The sequence below is a fragment of the Arachis hypogaea genome, chromosome 3, assembly GCF_003086295.3.
Source record: "Arachis hypogaea cultivar Tifrunner chromosome 3, arahy.Tifrunner.gnm2.J5K5, whole genome shotgun sequence".
Lineage (NCBI taxonomy): Eukaryota > Viridiplantae > Streptophyta > Magnoliopsida > Fabales > Fabaceae > Arachis > Arachis hypogaea.
This window is the reverse complement of record NC_092038.1, coordinates 33,381,535-33,401,132: the sequence shown is the minus strand read 5'-3', so window position 1 is coordinate 33,401,132 and position 19,598 is coordinate 33,381,535. Positions and strand designations below refer to the sequence as shown.

General features: G+C 38.3%; 1 protein-coding gene across 1 annotated transcript; it reads right to left on the bottom strand.

Annotated features, from left to right (window-relative positions):
• Positions 1-2,905: 2,905 nt before the first annotated feature.
• On the bottom strand, positions 2,906-5,389 carry LOC140183403 (uncharacterized). Its single transcript, XM_072231817.1, has 9 exons — positions 5,234-5,389; positions 5,003-5,144; positions 4,696-4,792; positions 4,582-4,589; positions 4,283-4,367; positions 4,068-4,200; positions 3,844-4,001; positions 3,652-3,759; positions 2,906-3,101 (listed from the first exon to the last, which is right to left on the bottom strand). Exons 1-9 carry the CDS (start codon positions 5,387-5,389, stop codon positions 2,906-2,908), a joined length of 1,083 nt encoding a protein of 360 aa, XP_072087918.1.
• Between the last annotated feature and the right edge of the window lie 14,209 nt (positions 5,390-19,598).

Sequence of the window (19,598 nt, the reverse complement as noted above, 5' to 3'; positions counted from 1 at the left end):
AAATAACATGATACAGATGGTAAAGTAACAAAAATGAAGGAAAAAAAATTCCAATCAAAGATAACTAAACTTTCTTATATGTTGTTGTATGAGTTCATTTGATGAGTCCATTCATAGAAATTAAACTGAAATGAAAAAATGACGATTAGTGATATTGAGAGACTAAAAACTAAATTAGTTGCCTTGATTTTTTTGGACATTTTTAATTTAAAAATTTGAGAAAAAATAGCTAATAGTACATCACACAATGGAAAGATATGATCTGTAGAAGAATTCAAGCAATTAAGAAAGAAACGCGGTTTAGTGAAAGAAAAAAAATAAAATACATTGCTAAAAAAGGAATTAAATAAACATGCATAACAATACATGATCGCAGTTCAAAGAAATACATAACTTAGTGATAGAAGTGATCATGAGAATGAATTGATCGAGAATATGATGAAAGAAAATTAAAACATAAGTAATTAACTAAATGCGTGTCAATATAGTTTATATTGACAATATCTTTATAGACTAAGGACCTTGAGATGCATGTTAGATTCATCATTGGGATATATAGAAAATCTCAATAAAGTACCATGTCTGAATCCATTAGACTTTGCAAGATGCTTCCAACCTCTAGTCAGATATAGCTGAATCTTCCTTTTTTTATTCCAGCGTAATCCCAGTTGATATGAACATCCATTATCGAGAACAACATTCACATTGTCAGGCTTGCTTGGAAAAGCATTCTATGTGAATCTGGTGGGCAAAACCTGTTAAAAAAATGTTACTACTAAATTCTGAACCAACTTAGGAAAAAAGATATAAACTCTGAATAAATATAAACTCACCACAGCACTATTTTGAATCTGGTTGTATGAAACTTGTTTAATGCACCAAAAAGAATTATTAATTAAGTAGCAGGTGTCTATGGTATTAAAATCTAAAGTTTTAGCACGACGGACATAACCTGACTTTAAGGGGGTAGAAGAACATAAATCTATGTTGGATGTAGTTCCATTTTTAAAAGAGCCAAAGTTAAAATCCAATGCATTACCATAAAGAACATGTAAAGGATAATCCGTAGAGTTGTTGACATTATTATTAACTGAACCATAACGAAATGAATCCTCATTGTGTTGGAATTGATAAGAGTTGTTTGCATTTGGATTTGTTGTCATTAGCTGGTTGTGAACATTATATTGGGTAAAGGCAGAAAAGCTAGCACCAAGATCAACCTTCTGTGTAGGAAAAGAACCATTAGTGTTACTATGTAGAGTTAAAATAATGGGAGAAATATGAGTATAAGAGTAAGTAGGGTTTGTATTTTGAGGTAACGAATGTGGTATATCTTGAAGGATATCTGCAACTGATTTAGTGTTTAAATCTCCAGTAGGGTGGTCTACAATCATCTTACACATGTTATTATCTTTGACCTTTTGCAAGAAAAATACATCTTCCCCAACATATATTAACTTCAACCAACCACCTTTTTTAAGAGAGTAGAACTTCAATAAATTTTCCAAAGCAAATAGAATATAACCAGAAGTTTTTCCTTTCCCCAAATGCAGTTCTATTTGATTATCATTGAGATCAACAAATAACATCCTCTCTTTGAGATGATCTTTGTAGGTGTGATAAAAAAATTGAAGGAAACTCGTGCATTATCTAATATATAAAAAAAAAGGTGTTTAGATACTAATATACAAAATAATTATTGAAAAAGTACAAAACATTGATCAATATATAAGTTGATGAGCAATCATTTAAGAATATTACCCTAAGAGGATCCACTTGCATGTAGAAAATTCTATCATGGTTAAATTCGGGAGGCATGAAATGAGTAGTATCCATTTCCAATATTGGTAACTAACAAAAATAAGAAGCAAATTTAAATGTATAATGGTATAAAAAACTAACTTTGTGTAAAAGATATGATATTGAAGAGACAGTATTGAATTCGAAGAAGAAAGAAACTATAAACTTATGAAGGAGGAAGAATTTGTTAGTTGTTGAAATATCTCTGGAAAAAAGGCAATAAATCGTAAAGAGTGGATGTACTTTATATAGATGTAATAGTCTTCTTGAAAATGGTAATAGCTATAGTAAGTACATATAAGATATAAGATATAAATTACGTTAGTAGAGTGGGGATAACCAAAAAAATCTGACATAAGTAATTAGTGCATGCTGTAAAATATCAATGTGTCAGAATAATGTCTTGAAGAATAAAGTCTAGTGAGAATAATTGTACGTGTACTCATTGCATAATAAATTAGTAGGGGAATAAAAAACAAATAAAAAAGATTAAATTTTCAGCCATTAAATTAGAAGGAGGTATGGAATAAAGAACTGTTTGGTGAATAAGAAAAAAGAGAATATAAATATAATATGAATATAAATATAGATTAATAAGAGGTTATACATTAAAAAGAATATATAGAACTTAGGGATTTTTAATACACAATTTTAACTGTGATATGTTAGTCCATGCACGAATTGGTTTACATCAGCTGTGAAATAAGTGTAATTAGATTTTATTAATTAATAACAAAAAGTTATTTACATGACATTTTGTCAAGAAGATGTCAAATAAAAGTACTCATTATATTAAAAAGGAGTGGATACAAATTGTAAATAAAGAAATAATAAAATCAATAAAGACAATAAACCTTATTTAAACATATGAAATTGAGTTAATAGATAAGAACCAAGCATGAGTTACATATGACATAGAAATTTGTCTACAACTTACTATAATAGAAGGACTATGAATTATGTGCATAGCACTAACATTCTTATTGGAATAAAAGACATACTGAGACTAACTTAAAACATAACCTTGATGTGATTAAATCACATCAGATATTATTTAGCAATTAAAACGAAACTACAAAAATATAAGAAAAAGGTTCTTGAAAAGTTATTCTTCATGAAGCTTTACAACATTATGAACTTCTTCAACGGTAATCTTTCGAGACTTAGTAGATGACTGATTCTCAAAATCTGGATAAACATCAATAAGACTTTTGGTACATGAAGTAGCCTCGATGAGTCCCCTTTTTGGAGTCGAAAATGAATAAGTATTATCATCACCAATTATCTCAATGGAGGCGAACCTATTTGTTGTATAGAATGCAAAATTGCAATTAAATTATATAGTTAATTATAGTAGCCTAAAATGGTAAGGAAAAATGAGGAATTAAGAATTTGTAATCTTGGGAGTTTCAGTAGAGTCGGAAAGAATAGTAATAAGTTCAGAATTTTCATGGACCAAATTTTTCTGAAATAAAATTCAAAATGATATATAGAATGAACCAATAATATAGATTTAAAGAAACTTAAAATCTTTGTAAACATACATTATATATCTTGTGTTTATCAAGAAATTTTGAAATGATTGAATTATCAGCACAAAGCTTAAGAACAACAATTATGCATGGTTGGAAAGCATTGATATCTTCCATCTTAACTGAAATCTTAAATATGAAGTTCTTGTCAACGGAAGTATTGAGCTCCTGAGGATATTCATTCTTCAAACCTCCTTGATTAAAATGTAACATATGAATTGAATTAATGATGCAGAAATTGGCATATTAATAACAAAAAAATAAATTAGAAAATAGAGAAAGATTTAAAAAATCAGATGCAACCTTGTTAACATGAAACAGGCTCATATTAGAAGCAGATACACCAAGGTATTTGCTAGCTTCTTTGTCATATAGTATAAAGGAGGCGGTATCTAATTCATCAGCAACTCTTAAATTTATACTGAATCTGAACATGTTTGATGTTAATAAACAAAAAATTTGGCATTGATAAAGGTTAACAAAAAATAATTATAAATGTAGAACTATATACCTAGGAACATGAGAATTTGGGAATGTGTCACAGGTAACACAATGGATTGAATTCTCAGATTCCTTTAGAGCATGGAAACAATGCTTGCAACTCTTGTACCACCAGCCACTCTTGTAGTCAATAGCAACAACAGTCCCATATGTGACATAGGTACCATTCTAGAAAAATGGATTTAAGATCATTTTAACACACACACACATATAAGAGAAATAGAAAAATCAAGCCTCAGAGGATTCCTTAAGATCACATATGTTCTTGAAACTTGTTTGTTTAATAAGATTATCCTCAAGAGAGTATAATGGTCCATCAGATAATTGAGATAGCTGGTTTGCAGGTAGAACCTCAACCATTATAACACTGTAGCAATTATCAAACAACAAAAAAATCAGCTTTGAATAAATAATAATGACTGAAAAAAATATAAATTAATCAACATTACCTCTTTCTAAAATCCTTCACCTCTGAAAAGTCAACGTTGATGTACAAAATGGAGTTACAATTTGTATTAGATACACCCATTGAGCCTAAAATTTGATATAAAAAAATATAAGAATGTAAATAAGAAAGTAAAAATTTTACATGTTGATTAGCAGATTTGGATAGAACATTTATACTAACCCTTGAAAAGATTGAACTTTGCAAATTGAATTATTATTACATATTCAGAAGTGGGTTAATCTTCAATATGCTTAACTAACATTTTTGCATACTCTTCTCACAGAGTGCACCTAATTTTACCATTATCCCTATTTAAAAAGCATATAACAAAAATTTAATGACGGTGAAAAAGAGTAATGAAATGATAAAATATAAATAGCAGAGTTTAACAACATATATAATGGTCAGAAATACTTCATATCATCAAGTTCAACCACAATGTATACACAACTCTTGCCTTTCCTTATAAACTCAATTGTGTCACCCTTCCCAGTAATCAAGCCAATAACATCTAGCAAAAAAAAATACGAAATTACGTGTATAAAAGTTGAATAATATAAGAAAAATTGATCTTAAAAGTTCAAATAATTTATACCAATTAAGTGGGACTGAGGGTTGGAATGCTTGAGTATTAATTCATTAAATACGAAATGGAAACTATGATCAATGAAGCCAGGCTCGTGAACAATCCTAAGCTAAGTTTCTCTCTTGAAATATATACGATGAGAATGAGTTGTTGGTTTGTACTTCTGATCATTCAGTGACAATGAGAAGTTGGAGATTGTGTATACTTTGCTATCAGATAAGTCACCCTCAAATAGTCTCCTGAGAGGATTCCTTATGGTATATTGAATATGATCTCCCTGAAAAAAGCATAAAAATATAAAGTTAATAACAAATTCTTTGTGATCTATTAAAATATCTTATATGAAAATTAGCAAACTACACAAACCATTTCATCCATCACGACCAGTTCTATCATCGGTTTCTGATACTTAAGCTCAGAATAAATTAGTGACCAAGACTTAATGAGCCTTACTTTGATTTTATAAACCTGATTTTCAGATGAGGGGTCTATATCCTTCAAGAGATTAAACTGTGAAGCCATTTCAAGTGAGAAAATAATTAAAGAATAGGAAAAAAGAGATAGTTAGGAAACTAATAAAGAGTGGGATATAAGTTGGATGTGAGGTATAGGGAGTGCCTAAATAGCAAAATATATAGAGGTTGGAACATGACTGCTTAGAAATTGGCAAGAGGACACCATAAATGGACAATAGCAATCAGACAGGAAGAAATGATGAACATATTAGAAAATAGTAGTGCATGAATCAGACAAAGACAAAAATCTGTAGAAGTGGATGAAGAGTAATTGTAAACTATGTTCAATGAAGTCTTAATGCATGAGAAAAGTGTATGTCATCTTATATAAAAAATAGATTATGTACATTATTAATTAATTTTGAAGTTTAGAAACATCGAAAAAGACAGCGATAGTGAACGAAAGATAGAAAACTATACTTGTATGCTGTAACACCCTACCATACAGAGTCTTATGCTTAAGTCATAATTCAGAGATGGTAAGGCATTATGACCTCTAAAATAAAAATTTAGTATGTATAGTAGTATGAATGATTGATTATAACTAGGAGCGTTTGTAGAAAAAGGGGTAAACAAAAATCGCAACTCGAAAACGCAACACTCCGATCGATAACGTAACGAACAAAAGATAAACCAACGCGAGATTATATATATACAAAGGAGTGTCAAAAACAGGAATATCAAGACTCAAGATCCGGCTGTGAAGATAATCGGTCCAAGCATAGCAATATATACATATGATAAAATAAGGAAAACCCCAAAGGAAACCCAAAGGGACACAAATACAGAAGACCTATTCTCCAAAATCTCCCATAAGAGGAGTCATCACAATTTGTATTATTTAGTGGAGATAAAAGTATCTAAGCAAAACATATAAACCAAAACAGAGTCCCGAGAACAAAGGATCTTCGCAAATCTAGAAGTCTCCAGTATGCCTCAGCGGGAAACCTCGCGTCCTGCATCTGAAAACCACAAAATCCGCATGGGTGAGAACCAGAGGTCCCCAGCATGGTAACAGCTTCCACATATATAATACATAATAATAGAGGAAAAGCGAAGGCAATCCTAGAACTTCCTCCAGATAATTCAAAGCTTATAAACAAGCTAAACCATAAAAGGGCATCTGACTAAAGATTCTTCAGTCTAACTATTACTTCCCTTTCCAATTCCTTCAGACCTCCCAACCACCAGCAAGAGTATAATGTAGCAAACACAGTTATATCAAACAAGAGATATACAAATAGGAACAGATAAGGCATTTAGACAATTAGCAAGTAATATGCAGTCAAATAGGCAATCTCAAACAATTCATATAGTATGCATATGATGAATGCCAGTCCCTAGTGGCTGATGATATTATCTGTCGGTTATAGAGCCAACCCGACAAGTCCTGGTAGCTAACCATTGGACTGTCCCTCTGTCGCGCATCCCCAGCTCGAGTTATACTCAGCATAAACTAGATCATAATCATGATCCATATCCATCACCTTCATTGGTGAATATTTACGGGGGCGAGCTCATCCGGGTCTTTCACAGTGCCCGGCCACACTTACGACATAGGGTCAGAAGAACTTCGAGTCTCAACCTGGAGCACGTGGTGGCTAGCCACTGCTTCCTCCCAGGGAAACTCTCATCTCCAACAGTGGAAGTGCAACATTCACAATTCATTCAACAGCATATATGCATTTATACTTAGCCATAATCATGGCTCCGTCGTAACACGGCAATAATCTAGCCATCTGGCTCACGGTTAAATCCATAACAGCCAATTCATTAACAATAACGGCCCTTCGGCCCATGGCATAACAAGCACTTCCACCACCATCCTCTGCGTCTCACATAATCATGCTTGATCCTCATTGATCATTCATTTTTCCCTTACTTCACTCGCAAGTTACCACATCCCCTAGCTCCTTTTCTCATTGCTAGGCATATCATAATGATTTAAGACATAAGTGGTGAGATCGGAGACTTAGAAGTATGAGATTTGGCTTTTAAAACTCAAAAATCAACTTTGGGATGAAAACAGGGCCACGCGTACGCGCACTCTACGCACCCGCGTGGATGGCCACAAAACTCATCGACGCGTATGCGTCATGCACGCTAACGCGTGGATTGGAAATTAGCCAAGTGACGCGCACGCGTCAGCCACGCGTACGCGTGGGTGTTCTCGTGCCCTAGGCACAATACTGGCACAATTCTGGCACAACTCTCTAGAAAATGGCTGGGCATTGGGTGCAGCACATTTGGCGCGCCCGTGCACATCACGCGCACGCGTGGGTGGCGCTTTCGAGAAGAACAACGCGTACGCGCTAAGTGCGCCTACGCGCGGGGGGTCATTCTGCTAAAAATTTTCTAAGTTAAAAACTGCAGAATTCACAGATTCAATCCCCAATCTTCCGACGGACATAACTTACTCATTTTAAATCGTTTTTCACCCGTTCTTCGAACGGCATGGACATCCCGGATCTAATTTCATTTCTAAATATATTTGGTACAAAACAAAGATCCGTAGTCCAAGTTATCTCCCATCAAAGTATGTCCAAAAACCATATTTTTCATACAAAACGACAAAGTACCATTTTCAAAACAAGCCATTTTCAACTCTTTTCAAAATAAATCAAAACATGCCAATTTCATCCCTTTTCTTTGAAATCAATCAAAATATATCAAATTCAACATCAAGCCTCCTCAACTCACACATTGACACTTAACCACAATTCATAAAATCACTATCCCATCATTTTAACCCACTTCCCCTAAGTGGCTCAAACTCAAACACATTGACATGTCATATACTCTTCCTCATGCCAATTTTCAACAACACCAATTCCAATACATCATCATTGTACACAATCAATACCATACTCACCATCAACATGGTTTCACCCACAATTCAACCATAACCAATCATCAAGCATATATCACAACATGCATATCTCTCATACATCATACCATCAAGGCATCAATAATCATCATCACATATATGACCACATCATATATATCAACCATTCAACAACATCAACAATTCAATGCCTATCTTAGGGCCTCTAGCCTAAGTATTTCCTACCACATTACATATTAGATACGAGAAACCGAAACCATACCTTAGCCGATTTCCCAAGCTCAACCGGAGCACTTCCAAACCACTTTTTTCTCAAGCTCTCAAGGCCTCAACACCTCCAAAAACAGATTTTTCACCACCAATCCCTTTTCGATATCACCAATCAAGCTCCAATATTCACATATACACAACCTAAGCCACAATCATCATACCCATACACAACATCTCAATACCCAAACACCATAGAACCATAAATTACACTAGGGTTGAGAATCTTACCACGCCCAAGGTCCAAGGAGGCAAGATTAACCTTCTCTTTCAAGAGAGTTGGGTCCTATAACATCAAAGAGCCCAAAAATTCAACATTTTTGCTCATGAAACTCGAAAGCAAGGCTAGAAATTCGAAGAGAAAAACGTGGCTTACCTCAAAATTGCTTGTATGAGTTTTGTAGAGCTCTCCGTGGTGAACGCGTTGCCGTAAACGGTGCGGCAATCGGAGCTCTAGATCAAAAGTTATGGTGGTTTGAAGATCAACCAAGGGAGAGAACTTGAGAGAGTGTTCTTCCCTCTTGTGCCTCTAATTTCAGCGTGTTTGAGTGATAAGTGAGGAGAGAGAGTGCTGAAAACTAGGGTTTTGGTTTAGTTGTGTTGGTCCAAGGGCCCACTTTGGGTCCAGTTGGCCCGGTTTGGCCCGTTCGGTCCAATCTTAGTCCGATTTCTATAAAATTGGTACCGAAATTCTCGTCTCAATCTCCTCTATCACATTTAGCCATAAGAATCACATTTTGGGATTTCTAGAATAAATTCTTATTTATGGGTTAATTAGCCGTTAATTAACCGGGTTTTACATTCTACCCACCTAATTGGGAATTTTGCCCACAAAATTCAAATGCAATTACCTGAGAATAAGTGCGGATAATCCGTTCGCACCTCCGACTCAAGTTCCCAAGTGTGTTCTTCAACACTGCCTCGACTCCAAGCCACTTTGACTAATGAAACCTCTTTTCCACACAACCGTTTGATACTAGTATCATCAATTCTGACCGGAGCCACTGGAAGCGTCAAATCTTTTCCTAACTGAACCGATTCAGGTTCTAACACATGGCTAGCATCAGGAGTGTACTTCTGAAGCTGCGACACGTGAAACACGTCGTGCATGTTCGAAAGATGAGGTGGTAGAGCCATCCGATACGCCACCGGTCCAACCCTCTCCAGGATTTGAAATGGACCAATGTATCGAGGATTCAACTTCTTTGGTTTAATCGCCCTACCTACTCCCGTAGTTGGAGTAACCTTAAGGAAAACATGGTCTCATTCCTCAAATTCTAAGGGCTTTCGCCTCTGATCGACATAACTCTTTTGACAACTCTGCGCCGTAAGCATCCTATCTCGGATTTTCTTGACTTGTTCAGTGGTCTCAGCTATCATTTCTAGCCCCAACAAGCTTTTCTCTCCAGCTTCATACCAACATAGCGGAGATTGACACTTCCTCCCATACAAGGCCTCATACGGAGCCTTTCCAATGCTCGCATGATAACTATTATTGTATGCAAACTCCACTAATGGCATATACCGATCCCAACTCGCCGGTTGGTCCAAAACACAAGCTCTCAACATATCCTCTAGTGTTTGGATCGTCCTCTCGGATTGACCATCTGTTTGAGGATGGTAAGCCGTGCTCAAGCTTAATCGGGTTCCAAAAGCTTTCTGAAATGTACCCCAAAACCTTGAAGTGAAACGAGGATCTCTATTAGAGATTATAGTAGTAGGTACACCATGAAGTCCCACAATCTCCTTTATGTATAACCGTGCTAGCTCCTCAAGGGTGTAAGTCATCCGAATGGGTAAAAAGTGAGCTGACTTCATCAGTCGGTCCACAATCACCCAGATAGCATCAAAACCAGCCCTAGTCCTTGGCAATCCTGACACAAAGTTCATTGCAATACTTTCCCACTTCCATTGTGGAATCTCTAAAGGTTGCAACATACCGGAAGGTCTTTGATGTTCAATCTTTACCTTTTGACAAGTTAAGCACTTTGAAACATATTCCGCCACATCATTTTTCATACCTGGCCACCAAAACATCGCCTTTAAATCATGGTACATCTTAGTGCTTCCCGGGTGAATGGAGAATCCGCTTTTGTGTGCCTCTTTTAAGATATCCTGCCTCAAAGTGCCAACATCCGGCACAATGATCCTACTCTTGAATCTCCATAATCCATATTTTCCTTCCGACACTCTCCACTATTTTCCTTGCTCAATAGCTGGTAACATCTTCCATAACGCTTCATCATTTGATGAGCCTTTAGGAGTTCGGACTTAAAGTCATTTGAGATTTCTAATCGGCTCAAACACAAAGTTCCGGATACTTCTCGAGCACCAATTTTTAGACTTTCGAATCCCTTGAGCAACTTCTCCTCTTGAAGCATCATCCAAGCCGCATATAGCGACTTCCGACTTAACGCATCCGCCACTACATTTGCCTTTCCCGAATGGTAATTCAACTCAAAGTCGTAGTCCTTCAATAATTCCATCCACCTCCTCTGCCTCATATTAAGCTCTTTCTGATCAACGAGGTACTTCAAGCTCTTATGATCAGAGAAAACTTGGAACTTAACCCCATAGAGGTAATGCCTCCACACCTTTAGTGCAAACACGACCGCAGCAAGCTCCAAATCATGCGTAGGATAGTTAACTTCATGCGGTCTCAACTGCCGTGAGGCATACGCCACCACATTACGATGCTGCATCAGCACGCACCCTAGACCCTTCAATGAGGCATCACAATACACCTCAAATGGCTCGTTCGGCTCAGGTAACACTAACATAGGTGCACTGGTCAACTTTTTCTTCAATGTCTGAAAGCTCTCCTCGCACTCAGGAGTCCACACAAACGGAGTGTCTTTGCGGGTTAACTTTGTCATTGGCAAAGCTATCTGTGAAAAGCCCTTAATAAACCTTCGGTAATAGCCAGCTAAGCCTAGAAAACTCCTTATCTCCGTTACGGTTGTTGGTTGCTTCCAATCCATCATAGCCTCCACCTTAGTTGGATCTACGGCTATTCCCTTTTTACTCACCACGTGGCCCAAAAACTTCACCTCACTCTTCCAAACTCACACTTAGACAGTTTTACATAGAGTTTCTTCTCCTTTAGAATCTGTAACACGATCTTCAAGTGTTCCGCATGCTCTTCCTCAGTCTTGGAATAAATCAGTATATCATCAATGAAGACAACAACGAATTTATCCAGAAACGGACGGAAAACTCTATTCATATAATCCATGAATACTGCTGGCACATTTGTCAACCCAAAAGACATTACAGTGTACTCGTAATGACCATACCAAGTCCTGAAAGCAGTCTTAGGGATATCCTCACCCCTCACCCTTATCTGGTGATAACCGGATCGCAAATCGATCTTGGAGAAAACTCCAGCTCCTTGTAACTGGTCCATGAGGTCATCAATCCTCGGCAACGGGTACTTATTCTTTATTGTGACCTTGTTCAGCTATCTGTAATCCACACAGAGCCGCATACTCCCATCTTTCTTCTTTACTAGTAACACTGGAGCACCCCATGAAGAGACACTTGGTCGGATAAAATTTTTACCTAACAAATCCTCCAATTGAGACTTCAACTCAGTCATCTCTAACGGTGACATCCTATAAGGGGCACTTGAGATTGGTCCCGCCCCGGGCACCAACTCAATAGCAAACTCAACCTCTCGGTTAGGTGGGAACTCATCAATATCATCGCGAAACACTTCCAGAAACTCACACACAACCGGAATCTGTTCCAACCTTTAATCATCACCTGAAACGCCCGCGGTTAACAAAAGGATACTCTGACGTTCGGTTCCGGAACAGTTCACCGTCATCGAATTCAAGTAATAACTATTCACCACGACCGGCCCTTCTATATCCTCCGGCATAAAGTACACCGACTTTGTAGAACAATCTAGCAGGATGTTGGTCTCAGATAACCAGTCCAATCCCAAGATAAGATCAAGACCAATCATCGGCAAGCAGACTAAATTATGGACAAAATCGCGCTGCTTGAACCTAAAGGAAACTTTCGGGCATCCTAGCCTAGTTACCATGGCTTCATGGGTAGCATTATACACTTTTAGGTCATAACCTAAGGTTACGATCTTCAATCCTAACTCATGGGCTTTCTCAAATGCAATAAATGAATGCGATGCTCCCGAATCAAATAAAGCATTTAAAGTTTGACCAGCCATTTCACAGTTACCTCGAATAAGTGCCTCAGATCCCTCAGCACCTATAGCTGAAGTGGTGAACACCCGACCAGTCTGTTGTGCCTTCCCAGTACCTTGATTCTGCCTCTCCGGACAACTTACAGCTTTATACCCCGCCTTTCCACAATTGTAGCACAAATCCCATCCAGCCTTGCATGGTGCTCCCAAATGGTGACTCCCAAATCTAGTACAAGCTTGATCATTCTGAGGCTGCTTCCCAAACTTCTTCCCTTGGGAGTTGTTGTGGTTGTTGGGCCTCCTAAAGGAACCTCCCCGCTTGAAAGACGGACCTCTAGGTGCAAAGCTCTTCCCTCGGTTTTGTTGGAATGATCCTTTGTGACTTCCTTTCTCAGCGGTTGCCCTCTTTACACACTCTTCAGCAACCTTACACTTGTTTACCAACTCGGAGAAGGTCCTAATCTCCATTGGTCCCACTGAACTAAAAATATCACTCCGGAGTCCTCCTTCATACTTAACACACTTCCATTCCTCATACTCCACCGGAGTCCCTTGGCACATACGGGAGAACCTGAACAACTCTTCAAACTTGTCAGTATACTCAGATACAGACATAGTACCCTGCTTCAGCTGTAATAATTCAAGCTCCTTGGCCGTCCTAGCAGAGGTCGGAAAGTACTTCTTATAGAACTCCTCTTGGAAGGCATTCCAGGTGATATAGTCATCACCCTGTCGCAGAAGACGTCGGATACCTTGCCACCAATGCGACGCTTCACCGATGAGCATATAGGTAGCAAACTCGACACGCTGTCCTTCAGGTACCACTTGTGCTTGCAGTGCTCGCTCTATAGCCTAAAACCATGTATCGGCTTCAGTTGGGCTAGTAGTTCCCTTGAACTTAGGCGGCTTAACCTTCAAAAAAGTTTGCTAGTGTCATCGGGCCCTGAACTCCACCTCCATCATTACCATGGTTGTTCATCTGTTGACCAAGAGCTTCAGCAGTGGCTTGCATAGTAGCATCCATATTCTCCAACGCAGACATAAAGTTCACTGGGTCATTAGGGTTATCCCCCGGTGCACGAGCATTTGTATGACCTCTCACACGACCTCTACCACGTCCACGAGGCGCCATCTGGTTCCTATACACACCAAACAATCGATATTAAGTTGATCAGTCTCAATATCAGAAGTCTAGTGCTTCAAAGTCCCAAATGCATGCTCATGAACGTTTATGCCAATTATATCAAGCAGATATACTAATAGCACATAACACACACAGAGAATGCACAGAAGCATAGTCAGTCCATCCCTCAGGCTCTACAGGAACGAACTGTTCTGATACCATAATGTAACACCCTATCATACAGAGTCTTATGCTTAAGTCATAATTCAGAGATGGCAAGGCATTACGACCTCTAAAATAAAAATTTAGTACATATAGTAGTATGAATGATTGATTATAACTAGGAGCCTTTGTAGAAAAAGGGGTAAACAAAAATCACAACTCGAAAGCGCAACACTCCGATCGATAACATAACGAACAAAAGATAAACCAACGCGAGATTATATATATACAAAGGAGTGTCAAAAATAGGAATATCAAGACTCAAGATCCGGCTGCGAAGATAACCGGTCCGAGTATAGCAATATATACATATGATAAAATAAGGAAAACCCCAAAGGAAACCCAAAGGGACACAAATACAGAAGACCTATTCTCCAAAATCCCCCATAAGAGGAGTCATCACAGTTTGTATTATTTAGTGGAGATAAAAGTATCTAAGCAAAACATATAAACCAAAATAGAGTCCTGAGAACAAAGGATCTTCGCAAATCTAGAAGTCTCCAGTATGCCTCAGCGGGAAACCTCGCGTCCTGCATCTGAAAACCACAAAATCCACATGGGTGAGAACCAGAGGTCCCCAGCATGGTAACAGCTTCCACATATATAATACATAATAATAGAGGAAAGGCGAAGGCAATCCTAGAACTTCCTCCAGATAATTCAAAGCTTATAAACAAGCTAAACCATAAAAGGGCATCTGACTAAAGATTCTTCATTCTAACTAATACTTCCCTTTCCAATTCCTTCAGACCTCCCAACCACCAGCAGGAGTATAAGGTAGCAAACACAGTTATATCAAACAAGAGATATACAAATAGAAACAGATAAGGCATTTAGACAATTAGCAAGTAATATGCAGTCAAATAAGCAATCTCAAACAATTCATATAGTATGCATATGATGAATGCCTGTCCCTAGTGGCTGATGATATCATCTGTCGGTTATAGAGCCAACCCGACAAGTCCTGGTAGCTAACCATTGGACTGTCCCTCTGTTGCGCATCCCCAGCTCGAGTTATACTCAGCATAAACTAGATCATAATCATGATCCATATCCATCACCCTCACTGGTGAATATTTACGGGGGCGAGCTCATCCGGGTCTATCACAGTGCCCGGCCACACTTACGACATAGGGTCAGAAGAGTTTCGAGTCTCAACCTGGAGCACGTGGTGGCTAGCCACTGCTTATATGCATTTATACTTAGCCATATCTCCAACAGTGGAAGTGCAACATTCACAAATCATTCAACAGCATATATGCATTTATACTTAGCCATAATCATGGCTCCGCCGTAACACGGCAATAATCTAGCCATCCGGCTCACGGTTAAATCCATAACCAGCCAATTCATTAACAATAACGGCCCTTCGGCCCATGGCATAACAAGCACTTCCACCACCATCCTCCGCATCTCACATAATCATGCTTGATCCTCATTGATCATTCATTTTTCCCTTGCTTCACACGCAAGTTACCACATCCCCTAGCTCCTTTTCTCATTGCTAGGCATATCATAATGATTTAAGACATAAGTGGTGTGATCGGAGACTTAGAAGTATGAGATTTGACTTTTAAAACTCAAAAATCAACTTTGGGATGAAAACAGGGCCATGCGTATGCGCACTCCGCGCGCCCACGTGGATGGCCACAAAACTCATCGACGCGTATGTGTCATGCATGCTAACGCGTGGATTGGAAATTAGCCAAGCGACGCGCATGCGTCAGCCACGCGTACGCGTGGGTGTTCTCGTGCCCCAAGCGCAATACTGGCACAATTTTTGGCACAACTCTCTGGAAAATGGCTGGGCATTGGGTGCAGCACATTCGGCGCACCCGCGCACATCACGCGCACCGTGGATGGCGCTTTCAAGAAGAACGGCGCTTACGCGCTAAGTGCGCCTACGCGCGGGGGGTCATTCTGCTAAAAAATTTCTAAGTTAAAAACTGCAGAATTCACAAATTTCTAAGTTAAATCGTTTTTCACCCGTTCTTCGAACGGCATGGACATCCCGGATCCAATTTCATTTCTAAACAGATTTGGTACAAAACAGAGATCCGTAGTCCAAGTTATGTCCCATCAAAGTATGCCCAAAAACTATATTTTTCATACAAAACCACAAAGTGCCATTTTCAAAACAGGCCATTTTCAACTCTTTTCAAAATAAATCAAAACATGCCAATTTCATCCCTTTTCTTTGAAATCAATCAAAATATATCAAATTCAACATCAAACTTCCTCAACTCACACATTGACACTTTACCACAATTCACAAAATCACTATCCCATCATTTTAACCCACTTCCCCTAAGTGGCTCAAACTCAAACACATTGACATGTCATATACTCTTACTCATGCCAATTTTCAACAACACCAATTCCAATACATCATCATTGTACATAATCAATACCATACTTACCATCAACATGGTTTCACCCATAATTCAACCATAACCAATCATCAAGCATATATCACAACATGTATATCTCTCATACATCATACCATCAAGGCATCAATAATCATCATCACATATATGACCACATCATATATATCAACCATTCAACAACATCAACAATTCAATGCCTATCTTAGGGCCTCTAGCCTAAGTATTTCCTACCACATTACATATTAGATACGAGAAACCGAAACCATACCTTAGCCGATTTCCCAAGCTCAACCGGAGCACTTCCAAACCACTTTTTCCTCAAGCTCTCAAGGCCTCAACACCTCCAAGAACAGATTTTTCACCACCAAACCCTTTTCAAGCTTTTCAATATCACCAATCAAGCTCCAATATTCACATATACACAACCTAAGCCACAATCATCATACCCATACACAACATCTCAATACCCAAACATCATAGAACCACAAATTACACTAGGGTTGAGAATCTTACCACACCCAAGGTCCAAGGAGGCAAGATTAACCTTCTTCTTCAAGAGAGTTGGGTCCTATAACATCAAAGAGCCCAAAAACTCAACATTTTTGCTCATGAAACTCGAAATCAAGGTTAGAAATTCGAAGAGCAAAACGTGGCTTACCTCAAGATTGATTGTATGGGTTTTGTAGAGCTCTTTGCAGTGAACGCGTGGCCGCAAACGGTGCGGCAATCGGAGCTCTAGATCAAAAGTTATGGTGGTTTGAAGATCAACCAAGGGAGAGAACTTGAGAGAGTGTTCTTCCCTCTTGTGCCTCCAATTTCAGCGTGTTTGAGTGATAAGTGAGGAGAGAAGTGCTGAAAACTAGGGTTTTGGTTTAGTTGTGTTGGGCCAAGGGCCCACTTTGGGTCCAGTTGGTCCGGTTTGGCCCGTTCGGTCCAATCTTGGTCCGATTTCTATAAAATTGGTACCGAAATTCTCATCTCAATCTCTCTATCACATTTAGCCATAAGAATCACATTTTGGGCTTTCTAGAATAAATTCTCATTTATGGGTTAATTAGCCGTTAATTAACCGGGTTTTACATTCTACCCACCTAATTAGGAATTTTGCCCACAAAATTCAAATGCAATTACCTGAGAATAAGTGCGGATAATCCGTTCGCACCTCCGACTCAAGTTCCCAAGTGTGTTCTTCAACACCGCCTCGACTCCAAGCCACTTTGACTAATGAAACCTCTTTTCTACGCAACCGTTTGATACTAGTATCTTCAATTCTGACCGGAGCCACTGGAAGCGTCAAATCTTCTCTTAACTGAACCGATTCAGGTTCTAACACATGGCTAGCATCAGGAGTGTACTTCCGAAGCTGCGACACGTGAAACACGTCTTGCATGTTCAAAAGATGAGGTGGTAGACCCATCTGATACGCCACCGGTCCAACCCTCTCCAGGATTTGAAATGGACCAATGTATCGAGGATTCAACTTCTTTGCTTTAATCGCCCTACCTACTCCCGTAGTCGGAGTAACCTTAAGAAAAACATGGTCTCCTTCCTCAAATTCTAAAGGCTTTGCCTCTGATCGGCATAACTCTTTTGACGACTCTGCGCCGCAAGCACCCTATCTCGGATTTTCTTGACTTGTTCAGTGGTCTCATCTATCATTTCCAGCCCCAACAAACTTTTCTCTCCAGCTTCATACCAACATAGCGGAGATTGACACTTCTCCCATACAAGGTCTCATACGAGCCATTCCAATGCTCGCATGATAACTATTATTGTATGCAAACTCCACTAATGGCATATACTGATCCAACTCGCCGGTTGGTCCAAAACACAAGCTCTCAACATATCCTCTAGTGTTTGGATCGTCCTCTCGATTGACCATCTGTTTGAGGATGGTAAGCCGTGCTCAAGCTTAATCGGGTTCCAAAAGCTTTCTGAAATGTACCCCAAAACCTTGAAGTGAAACGAGGATCTCTATCAGAGATTATAGTAGTAGGTACACCATGAAGTCTCACAATCTCCTTTATGTATAACCATGCTAGCTCCTCAAGGGTGTAAGTCATCCGAATGGGTAAAAAGTGAGCTGACTTCGTCAGTCGGTCCACAATCACCCAGATAGCATCAAAACCAGCCCTAGTCCTTGGCAATCCTGACACAAAGTTCATTGCAATACTTTCCCACTTCCATTGTGGAATCTCTAAAGGTTGCAACATACCAGAAGGTATTTGATGTTCAATCTTTACCTTTTGACAAGTTAAGCACTTTGAAACATATTTGCCACATCATTTTTCATACCTGGCCACCAAAACATCGCCTTTAAATCATGGTACATCTTAGTGCTTCCCGGGTGAATGGAGAATCCGCTTTTGTGTGCCTCTTTTAAGATATCCTGCCTCAAAGTGCCAACATTCGGCACAATGATCCTACTCTTGAATCTCCATAACCCATCTTTTCCTTCCACACTCTCCACTGTTTTCCTTGCTCAATAGCCAGTAACACCTTCCATAACGCTTATCATTTTGATGAGCCTTTAGGAGTTCGGACTTAAAGTCATTTGAGATTTCTAATCGGCTCAAACACAAAGTTCCGGATACTTCTCGAGCACCAATTTGTTGTTCAAGTGTACTTGAAATATTTAAAATAAAATTATACTTTGGATGAATATCTGGACAGAATAAAAAGAACGTTGAAGTATGATACATGATCAGTAATTAATTAAGCATTTTATTTGAAAGACCAATATACTGATTACATAATAAGGCTAAATATTAGCTAAGATAAGACTTTTCTGAAAATCATATTTCATATGGGATTCATTGTCTAGAAAGTGTGATCAAGTAAGAAAGAAAATTGTTAAATGTCTGAATTATATGAAATGAACCAATAAAAAAAAATTAGATGTAACAAAGAAATTTAACATCTTTTCTGATACAAATTGTGTGATTTTCAAAGAATTAAAACAACTACTGATATGAAAAATACATGGGCTTGAATAGGATTGATTACATTAGCTTAAGTAGAATAATAATATTATTCGAATTGGAATGGGAAATTAAAGAAATAGAGCAAAATTGAGTATTCATATACTTCATATGAAATAAGGATTAATAAAATCAATCTTGAGGTATGATACAAATATATAATGAGCGTAAAGGATGCTGTCATAAAATTAAAGTAAGCCAAAAGGAAATTTGGCATTAATAT

Bases quoted from the DNA above. Each gene is read 5' to 3' on its own strand.
- LOC140183403 (XM_072231817.1), bottom strand. From the start codon at position 5,389: ATGGCTTCACAGTTTAATCTCTTGAAGGATATAGACCCCTCATCTGAA. The intron at 4,793-5,002 runs GTATATATTTCA...TTTTTTTGCTAG, and splicing joins ACCAACAACTCATTCTCATC to ATGTTATTGGCTTGATTACT. The intron at 3,102-3,651 runs GTTTCATGTTAA...TACAACAAATAG, and splicing joins TCTGCTTCTAATATGAGCCT to GTTCGCCTCCATTGAGATAA.